Source organism: Cyrtonyx montezumae, unplaced genomic scaffold, assembly GCF_038088225.1.
Source record: "Cyrtonyx montezumae isolate F1298 unplaced genomic scaffold, pur_monq_1.0 scaffold_48, whole genome shotgun sequence".
NCBI classification, from domain to species: domain Eukaryota; kingdom Metazoa; phylum Chordata; class Aves; order Galliformes; family Odontophoridae; genus Cyrtonyx; species Cyrtonyx montezumae.
Genome location: NW_027072054.1, coordinates 983,102 through 993,398, shown reverse-complemented (window position 1 = coordinate 993,398; position 10,297 = coordinate 983,102). Strand labels below are relative to the sequence as shown.

Sequence of the window (10,297 nt, the reverse complement as noted above, 5' to 3'; positions counted from 1 at the left end):
TTAGCAGGGGTTGCACCTTCTGCCGCAGTAGCGGTTGGAGATGCAGGAGAGGTCAAAGCCCCCGGAGGTGATGGGCACTCCCTGACAGCTGAGGATGCTGCCAACAGCAGCGGAGGTGGAGGATCCCACGGCGGTGTTCTGTGGGAAGGAGCTGAGGATGGGTCCGGGCAGGGTCACCACCACGGGAGAGGGCTCGATGACAATGGTGGAGTCTTGGCACTGCCTGACACAGGGCTCATTGCAGCTGCTGGCCAGAGGAGTCGGGCCGCAGGGCTGGCATGGCACACACGGGTTGCAGCAGGACATGTCTTGGGGCTGGTGATGCACCTGCTGGGAGAGAGGACAGGTGGAGAAAATGAAGAGTCAGGAGCAGTCTGCCATCCCTCCAAGAGCAAACCATGCACATGCAGTATTGGGAGTCTGAGGCTGCGCAGGGATGATCGTGGGTTTCCTGCCCTCTTTCTGCCAGGATCCAGATAAGACACCCGCAGCGCCTATCTAGCTGCTTCTTAGACCGTAGCCCTGAGACCGCGTGTGCAGTCCCAGCTTCCCTCCAGGACAAATCTGCTCCCCACTTCCCTCTTCCTTGACCAGGAGCTCCATCATTTGTCATGGAACAGAGCTGACAGCAGATGGGAGGTCCTTTGGACTCAGGCCTTCTGATGGAGAGGGAGAATGAGAGACATAAAGGGACTTCACTCTCACCTGGTTCCCAAGAAGAAAGATGCAAGGGCAGAGAATGTCCGAGTAGGGAACCGGGCTGTCTTTTATAATGGATGTAGGCTGACCCATATCCAGAGACATCATTTATGGTAATGATTATGGTCTGACAAGTGCCTCTTGAATGCAGCACATCCCAGCTAATGATATGGACTGTGTGTTGGCTTCCTGTGCAGCAGTGGTATATTTCCAGCATCGTGTTATTTCCATTCCCCACTGACGGTGTCTACTGAGTCTCACAAAGGGAGGCCAAACTGTTTCCACACAACAAACACTAGTGTTGGCAACAGACACATTTCCTGTGCTAGAAGAGTCCAGCAGAGGAAAATGATGTCAGCCGGCGTCATTCCTGAGGGTTTCATAGGGGCTCTTTTGGCAAGAGGTGTACCAGCTCCTGAGTGTGAACCTATCCCACTTGTCACACGTTTCTGGGAAATTATGATGCCCTCTTTGGTCTCCTCCTGTTTTGCCACAGGGATCTTGGAAGGGGAAACAGTTGTGTTGATGGCCCCACAGCTAATGGTCCATCAACAGGGTTGTTTTAGTAAGAAAGAATCAGAAGAGCTAGAGAGAGAGAGAGGCTTAATCTTATGTCTCTTCACATGATAGGAATGCCAATTTTGAGCAGAGGAACATGGAATCGGATGGATTTGCCCAGGTTACACTCTGTTGATCCTTTCCATTGAGAATCACTTCTTCCTTTCCTTATTGTGCTGCCTTTTATTTTCTGGGTGCACAACTGAAACAAACCTTACATGTTTTCCTTTCAACGATGGAAGCTAATTTCTGCCATGACGTGCTTAGATCTTCAGCACTGGTGAGCTCCGCACGTTCCATCGGATTCCTGTTGTGACAGCCTCAGGATAACACCATGCTTCTTCAGTCTGAAGCGGAAGACCCAGGTGAGAGAACGTGGCAACAGCAGTGGCTCCAGTGTCTCGTTTCAAGTCTCCCATCACAGTTTCCCTCTGTGCGCAGTCTCTCTGAGTACCACAAAATGTCAGTAACGCATATAGGGCCGTTAGCGTATGTTTGTATCTCCTGTGTCCTGGTTCTGTGCAAATGTCTGCAGCTGTAGATTTTGCATCTGTGTGCATGTCCACATCTGTGTGCGTGTCCTGGGCCACAGCACAGGAATCATTCCTGCAGCCTGGTTTCTGGAGCGTCGGAAGAACTAGGGCCCTGTGCAGTGTCTCATCCTATGCTCTGAGTCGTGTCAGGCACACACACAGGACCAGGGCTTGGCAGCGCTGATCACTCCATTCTGTCCCACCCTGTCTTGTCCTGTGCCATCCTGTCCTGCACCATCTTGCTGCCCTCCTACCTGCTCCATTTGCCTGGGATGTTTCAGGCAGGCACCTGCTTTCTCCTCTGCTCAAGAAAATTTGCAGTCATTGCCCAGCTAACCGCACACATGGCTGTAACCCAAAATCTGATGCACGTTGGCAAGAGCACAGACCAAACCCTGCTTGCACTGATTTTCCTAGCAGTCAAATTCCCATCCACTTTCTTTGAGGAATCAAGCAAAAATGGCGGGAGAAAAGAACAGATGAGCAAGGCAGTCATGGAGAAATTCTGGGGGAAAAGGAGTGTCTACGCAGTGTGCAGAAGGAGCCTGGCCACTTGTGAGGGATATGTGAATGGTGTCAGAGACTGAAAGGATGCAGCTAGGAAGGCTTTGGCCCACTTAGAATTATATTTGGTGTGAAAGATCAAGGATAAACATATGTCAACAGCAAAAGGAAGATGAGAGGAAACGTGGATCCTCTGCTTAATGAGTTGTGTGCCTTGATAGGAGGTGACACAGAGAAGGCAGAGATGCGGAATACCTTCTTTGCTACAGACTTTACTGCTACTGCTGCCCCTTGGATATTCCAGACTCTGGAGGTAAGAGAGAGAGTCTGGAGAAAAGATGGCTTCCCCACGGTTGAGGAACTGCTCAGAGATTGTCTACGCAAAACCAGAGCACTCAGTTCCATGGCCCCGTTGGGATTCACCCTTAAGGGACTAGGGAGCTGGCAGAAGTGCTTGCCCAGATGCTTTTTATTACCTTTAGAAGGTCCTTGAGAATGGGATAGGGGCAAGAATACTGGAGGATAGCCAATGTGACGGCACTCTTCAGTAAGCGCAAGAAGGGTGATCCCAAAAACTAGAGGCCAGTCAGCCTCGTCTCCATCCCTCAAAAAGGAGATGAAGCATCCTGTTGTGGATGCTCCCCCCAAGCAATTGGAAGAAAAGAAGTTGATCAGGAGTAGTCAACATGGATTCACTAAAAGGAAATCATGCTTGGGCAACTGTGTAGGCTCCTGCAACGTCATCACGGGCTAGCTAGACGAGGGTAGAGCAGTGAATGTTGTGTACCTTGCACCAGTAAGGCGTTTGATGCTTTCTGCCACAACATCCTTGCAACAAAGCTTAAAAAGTGTGAGATAGGTGAGCAGATGGTGAGGTGCACGGAGAACTTGCTGACTGGCAGACATCAGAGAAGCACGATGAACAGTGCAGAAGCTAGTTGGAGGCGTGTAGATTTCGGTGATCACCACGGGTTGGTACTTTGTCTGGTCTTGCTTGATGTCATCATCGGTGATCAAGATGGTGGCGTCAGTTCTCTCCTGTGGACATTTCCTGACAATATGAAGCTGGGATGAGTGGAGAATTGGAGGCCCAGAGCGTCTCTCATCAGTGTTTATAAATATCTAAAGTGCAAATGTCAGGAGAGTGTTTTTCAGACTTTCTTCTATGCTGTACAGCAATAGAACAAGGGGGAACGGACTGAAACTGCAGCACAGCATATGCCTAGACAACATATTCCTCCAGATGATCCTAGAGGTCCCTTCCAATCCCTGCAAATCTGTAATTCTGCTGCCATTTTCTTGGCTTCCGTTTCAACTCCTCAGCACTGATGCCGTGGATCAGGATCTGCACCGTGAAATGTGGGAAAAATCCTCTCGGTCCTGTGTGACTCTTCACTAAATCAGCAGTCCCATCACTTGGAGTAAATATGATATACCTGCTGCCTGTATGACTCCCTTCATTTTTTCTTATTAAAACAGTCCTGCTCTTACAACATTTGCACTTGAGTCTTTTTGGAGATCTGTACAGTTTCTTGCAGCATTCCATGATCAAAGAGGCAAAATGGTAGGAGGCAAAATAGGGCAGCAGGATTTTCCAGAGAAAGGGTCAGATGGGAGAGAGTCACATTCAGGAGCTCGTACACTGCTTGCCAGAAGGGCCCGTAAGAATCCCTAAGGAAAGACCCAGGCTGACATCGTTTGCCTCTGCTGGACTCTTCTAGCACATGAAATGAGTCTGTTGCCCACACTGGTGTTTGTTGTGCGGAAATGCTTGGGCTTCCCTTCACGACACTCAACAGATGCCTCCAGTCAGGAAGCGATGTGGCATAAAGCCAGAAACGAAACTGAACAACACAGGAAGCCAACAGAACCCCCATATCATTAACTGGGATGATTTGCATTCTGGACAAGAAAATAATCACTGCTATAAGCAGTGCCTCAGGATATGGGTCAGCTTAGCTCCATTATAAAAGGGACCAGAGCTGCTAGCACTCTCATCCACTAGTGATACCTTCTTCTCCTTGGGAACCAGGTGAGTGCAAAGCTCCTTCCTGCCCCTGTTGTTCGACTAATGGAGGTCTCGGCACAGTGAATGTCTGAGATGCTATCTCCTCCGTTCCATGCCAAATCCTGGGATTGCTTGTCATGGGCGGAGGGATGTGCAGAGTGGTCTTGGAATCTGAGCCTATGCGTAGGAAACTTGTGGGCTCAAATTTGGGAACTAGCTGCTCAGGCACTGGTGTCTCTTTCTAGGCGGTGGCAGAATGAAACCAAGAAGACCTTGACTGTCCATGGGCAGTGTCTGTCTGCCAGCACTCTATGCTTTCAGGATTCTTCATGGCTTGTTGAAAACCTGCTCCACATATCGCAATGTGCTGCTTCATGCCTGCTCTCTCTCCCAACAGGTGCGCCTCCAGGCCCAAGACATGTCCTGCTGCAACCCGTGCGAGCCATGCCAGCCCTGCGGCCCGACTCCTCTGGCCAGCAGCTGCAATGAGCCCTGTGTCAGGCAGTGCCAGAATTCCACCATCGTCATCGAGCCCTCTCCCGTGGTGGTGACCCTGCCCGGACCCATCCTCAGCTCCTTCCCACAGAACACCGCCGTGGGATCCTCCACCTCCGCTGCTGTTGGCAGCATCCTCAGCTGTCAGGGAGTGCCCATCACCTCCGGGGGCTTTGACCTCTCCTGCATCTCCAACCGCTACTGCAGCAGAAGGTGCAACCCCTGCTAAAGGTGCTGGACGCTGCTCCCAGACATTGTCCACCTGGAAAATAGAATATGATGCTGCACGTTCGAAAAGATATTTAGCTGCTGTTCTTGACTTGCAAGACAGACAGCACAGGGCCAACCTTGGCTTGGCTGAAAACACTGAAAAATTCTACCTATGCTCTCTTTCACTCTCTCTTCCGATCTAACCTCTCTGTTGTCTTTTTGCCTCAGAAATCTCTGTTAGTTCCCTTCAAACCAGCCTCGAGTGACTTGCAGGCCTCTCTTCATCAGCTGACCAAGAAGTGGGGGCCTGGTGGACTGGGGAATAGGTTCATATCTGCTCCTGCCGCTTCCCACACTTGGTGTCTACACTTGCAATGACATCATTTCCCTTCTCTGACTCATTAAACACTTGCTGCATCCTCCTGTGTGTCCTTCCGTGTCGAATGTGCACAGATGTTCAAAGGAGGAAGCCACGGCTTTAGTGGGAATCAGCTGAGCAGACTCCATCACTGCTCTAGATACTGGAGGCCAGTGCACACTGCAGAGATTTCATCCTTCAGGCACTGTCAGCCCTACTTACTCCCTAGTCAAGGGCTGTCCATCCTTGCCTTGATGTGTCTCTGCTTAGACTTGTCCCGTGGAGGCTGGAGCACATCTTGCAAATGGGAATATTTACGGATGACTGGCCATCTGTTCACCTCCTGGCGCGGCCAGGCACCCCGTTAATCGACTGTATCTGTGGGGTGGAGCCTTCAGCCAGACCGCTCTTGGGTCTGGCCTCGGCCTGGATGCCAACACCAGCTCTCAGCAAGGCAGTCAGACCCTCTGCACGCAGCATGCAGGTTGTCTGCTTCATGGCAATACGCCGTAGCTTCTTCTGGGCTGGAGTTATCTGCCACAGACTCCCAGGGATCCGTGCTCAGTCCGGTCTTGTTCAACATCTTCATCAGTGTCCTTGATGAAGGGATAGTGGCCACCCTCTGCAAGTTTGGTGATGATACAAAGTTGGGAGGATTGGCTGACATGTCTGAAGGCTGTGCTGCCATTCAACGAGACCTGGACAGGCTGGTGAGCTGGGCAGTAAAAAAACAGATGAGGTTTAACAAAAGCAAGTGTCGAGTCTTGCACCTAGGGAGGAATAATTGCATGCACCAGTACAGGCTAGGGGATGACCTGCCGGAGAGGAGCTCTGTAGAGAGGAACCTGGGTGTCCTGGTGGACGACAGGTTGACCATAAGCCAGCAGTATGCCCTCGTGGCCAAGAGGGCCAGTGGCATTCTGGAATGCATTAAAAAGAGCATGGCCGACAGGTCAAGGGAGGTGATCCTCCCCCTCTACACTGCCCTGGTGAGGCCTCATCTGGAGTACTGTGTCCAGTTCTGGGCTCCCCAGTAAAATAAAGACAGGGGTCACTTGGAAAGAGTCCAGCGGAGGGCCACAGACATGGTGAAGGGCCTGGAGGATCTCCCCTATGAAGAAAGGCAGAGTGAACTGGGTCTGTTTAGTCTTGAGAAAGGAAGGCTGAAAGGGGACCTGATCCAGGTTTATAATTATCTGAGGTGTGGGGGGCAAAGTGGCGAGGCCAGACTCTTTTCAGAAGTGTGTGGAGACAGGACAAGGGGAAACGGCCAGAAACTGCAGCACAGGAGGTTCCGCACAAATGTGCGCAAGAACTTCTTTACGGAGAGGGTGACGGAGCACTGGCACAGGCTGCCCGGGGGGGTTGTGGAATCTCCTTCTCTGGAGAAATTCAAGACCTGCCTGGATGCCTACCTGTGCGACCTGGTGTAGGGAACCTGCTTTGGCAGGGGGGGTTGGACTCGATGATCTCTTGAGGTCCCTTCCAACCCCTATGCTTCTGTGATTCTGTGATTCTGTGATTCTGTGATTCTGTGAAATGAAATCTTGAAATGATCAACAGAACCGCACTTTGCCAAAACACCATTCTCTGTATATGGGCCAAATCCTCCTAGAGAACAAGATTATCTATGTCATCTCTCCTGTTCCCTGCCTGCATCTTGTCTTAACTGGGTGCCCTGGGAAACCACCCTTAGGCACATAGGAACAGAACAGAGCAGGAACTTCTTTAAAGACATCTTTCTGAGAGCTCAAGACCTCTCCATCCTATTGTGTAAGAAATGAAACAGAGGAGAAAGGAAACCAGAATGGTTGAGCACGCACTTGATGGTCAAGCTGAGGGGTAAGGAGGGTGACCTTGAATATGTAGGCAGGGGTCAGGGGAGAGAAGTTCCTCCGACTGTAAAAGCTGATCACATTGAAGGCCCCCTGATGAGACTGAATGTGTGCCACACAGTGGAAACGCTGACAGTGATGTAGACAGCGTGATTGAATCTACCCCCAGCAGATTTGCTGATGGTACTCAGCTGAATGATGCGGCGCTTGATGCAACAGAGGTAATTGATGCCGTTCGGTTGTCATTTCACAAGCGTTAAAATTGGGCTGTTGGAAATTCCTGAGGGCCATGTGCAAGGTATTGGATTTGGGTGAGTGCAGTCCCAGAAATGTCTGCAGCCTGAGAGTACTCACTGAGAGAAGCCCTGTGGAGAAGGACTCCCAGTACTTGGAAATTACTTAGAATGAGTAACGGATATTACTGGATTCAGTCTTCTGGTTTTATTTGTTCCTCTACACTCTTTTGACTGAGTCGGATATATGTGGTTACTTGGTCTCAGGAGAGAACTATGAACTGTAACTCCCAGAAGATTTCATTTTTCAGCTTCTCTTTTCTGCCTGGACGGAAAGGTGAAACTGACTGGGAGTCACGAGTCTGCCCTCTTTCCTCTCACTGCTCCCAGGCTGAATCACTTACAGCATTAGTGTGAGGACTTTCTCTTATGGAAGATCTCTCTCTCTCATTTTATTTAGTTTATTAGCAATCGTACAGCATTCTATTTTATTATCTCAATCCTGCTAATGTACTTAGAAAACTAAGTTTTTCCCTCAGATGGTTGCTGCTGTTGTCCTCACGTGGGCCCATCTCTGTGCATTTTGCTTGCTCTGTCTCCATTTCCAGAGCCCGAGTCCGTACACCCCTTCATCACACTTGTGCCGTATTCAGCCTGAACCAGGCCAAACAGCGGCATTAATTATTCTAGCTTTCAGAGTCTGGTAGGAGGACCTTTAAGGTAACCCTCCCACTGAAAACATTATAAGATTCTAAGAAGCCATGTTCTGCTTCCTCTCTTCCCACTCACCCAAAAATTGCACTCCAGTCCTATGAGAAACCATGCTGCAGCCAGGGTCAGTCATGCCAGCTTTGTGCAATGACCCCTATGGCCAGCATGTGCAGGGAGCTCTGTATCAGGCAGCGGCCAGGCTCCGCCATCATCACTGGGCACTCTCCCATGGTGAGAGGAATGCTGCAAAGGTCCAGGTACGCATCCCGCAGATCTGGGACCTGACTGCTGTAGACGCTGCCTTGAGAGAAACACAAATGTCTATTGTGACCTGGCCCTCCCCTTCACTCCCCATCACCCTCTATCCTGGAACACTGGGAAATGCTTATATCCATAGAAATCAGAAGAAGGAAAATTAAACAACAACAAAAAAAAAAAAAAGCCAAGGGACACAATGAAGCTTGCAGTAAACGTTTTATGAGTCTAGGGAGGGTAATGATGTCAGTCCAAGTGGAGATCCCAAGAGTGGGGAGCAGCAGGAGCAGACAAGATTCTGATCTGCTTTTCCGATGGCACAGTTGCCACGGGACACCCACCTAACTGCCCATCACAGGAGAGAGGCTAGCAGGTCACTCAGCTGGTTACTGGGACCTTCACAGAGAGTTTCAGGGAGGGCAGAAGACAGCAAAGAAAACAGAGTGAGAAAGAATGAGTGGAAGAGAGTATCGGGAGGCATTGGCCATGTTGTCAGAGAAGCCAGGATGGCTCTCCTGTCTGTCCAGACAGGGCAAGCCAGACATGGTCATCTCCTCTAAAAACAGCAGCACAAAGTCTGTTCTTCTGTCCAGCACCATGTTCTGTGATCGTGGGGGTCCTTGTCTCGGGCAGCGTCCAGCACCTTTAGCAGGGGTTGCACCTTCTGCCGCAGTAGCGGTTGGAGATGCAGGAGAGGTCAAAGCCCCCGGAGGTGATGGGCACTCCCTGACAGCTGAGGATGCTGCCAACAGCAGCGGAGGTGGAGGATCCCACGGCGGTGTTCTGTGGGAAGGAGCTGAGGATGGGTCCGGGCAGGGTCACCACCACGGGAGAGGGCTCGATGACAATGGTGGAGTCTTGGCACTGCCTGACACAGGGCTCATTGCAGCTGCTGGCCAGAGGAGTCGGGCCGCAGGGCTGGCATGGCACACACGGGTTGCAGCAGGACATGTCTTGGGGCTGGTGATGCACCTGCTGGGAGAGAGGACAGGTGGAGAAAATGAAGAGTCAGGAGCAGTCTGCCATCCCTCCAAGAGCAAACCATGCACATGCAGTATTGGGAGTCTGAGGCTGCGCAGGGATGATCGTGGGTTTCCTGCCCTCTTTCTGCCAGGATCCAGATAAGACACCCGCAGCGCCTATTTAGCTGCTTCTTAGACCGTAGCCCTGAGACCGCGTGTGCAGTCCCAGCTTCCCTCCAGGACAAATCTGCTCCCCACTTCCCTCTTCCTTGACCAGGAGCTCCATCATTTGTCATGGAACAGAGCTGACAGCAGATGGGAGGTCCTTTGGACTCAGGCCTTCTGATGGAGAGGGAGAATGAGAGACATAAAGGGACTTCACTCTCACCTGGTTCCCAAGAAGAAAGATGCAAGGGCAGAGAATTTCCGAGTAGGGAACCGGGCTGTCTTTTATAATGGATGTAGGCTGACCCATATCCAGAGACATCATTTATGGTAATGATTATGAACCATATTTATGGTATGATTATTATCTATGAACTGTAACCAGCTAATGATGTGGACTGTGTGTTGTCTTCCTGTGCAGCAGTGGTGTATTTGCCGCTTCATATTATTTCTATCCCACACTGTCTATTGTGTGTTATGAAGTGATTCCCCTTGTAACTCAGAAGACTGGCTAGTTCATCCATTGCCTATTTTAATCCCAATTGCTTCAGTAGATAGTTGGTTGTGCAACTACGTGCTACAGGTGTGGTTTTTTATTTGCTAGTCCTCTCAGTATACCACACACTCTCTGGAATGGGTTATTTGCCTTCTTGTACAGGACTTCCTACTCTTGATGAATCTGTAGTAGATTTAGGCATCTGGCTGTGATAAATTACTGGACATAGTATTTTCTGTAATTCTTTTTTATATGGATAAGAGGACAAGGAATTT

General features: G+C 50.4%; 2 protein-coding genes across 2 annotated transcripts; both read right to left on the bottom strand.

Moving 5' to 3' along the window:
- Positions 1-804, bottom strand: LOC136055771 (feather keratin Cos1-1/Cos1-3/Cos2-1-like). The gene is made up of 2 exons (XM_065747651.1): positions 706-804; positions 1-327 (listed from the first exon to the last, which is right to left on the bottom strand). Exons 1-2 carry the CDS (start codon positions 802-804, stop codon positions 1-3), a joined length of 426 nt encoding a protein of 141 aa, XP_065603723.1.
- Positions 805-9,034: 8,230 nt separating this feature from the next.
- On the bottom strand, positions 9,035-9,848 carry LOC136055777 (feather keratin Cos1-1/Cos1-3/Cos2-1). The gene is made up of 2 exons (XM_065747659.1): positions 9,750-9,848; positions 9,035-9,371 (listed from the first exon to the last, which is right to left on the bottom strand). The coding sequence occupies exons 1-2, from the start codon at positions 9,846-9,848 to the stop codon at positions 9,045-9,047; spliced, it is 426 nt and encodes a 141-aa protein (XP_065603731.1). The 3' UTR covers positions 9,035-9,044.
- Positions 9,849-10,297: the final 449 nt, after the last annotated feature.

Bases quoted from the DNA above. Each gene is read 5' to 3' on its own strand.
- LOC136055771 (XM_065747651.1), bottom strand. From the start codon at position 804: ATGTCTCTGGATATGGGTCAGCCTACATCCATTATAAAAGACAGCCCG. The intron at 328-705 runs GTGAGAGTGAAG...CTCTCCCAGCAG, and splicing joins TCTTTCTTCTTGGGAACCAG to GTGCATCACCAGCCCCAAGA.
- LOC136055777 (XM_065747659.1), bottom strand. From the start codon at position 9,848: ATGTCTCTGGATATGGGTCAGCCTACATCCATTATAAAAGACAGCCCG. The intron at 9,372-9,749 runs GTGAGAGTGAAG...CTCTCCCAGCAG, and splicing joins TCTTTCTTCTTGGGAACCAG to GTGCATCACCAGCCCCAAGA.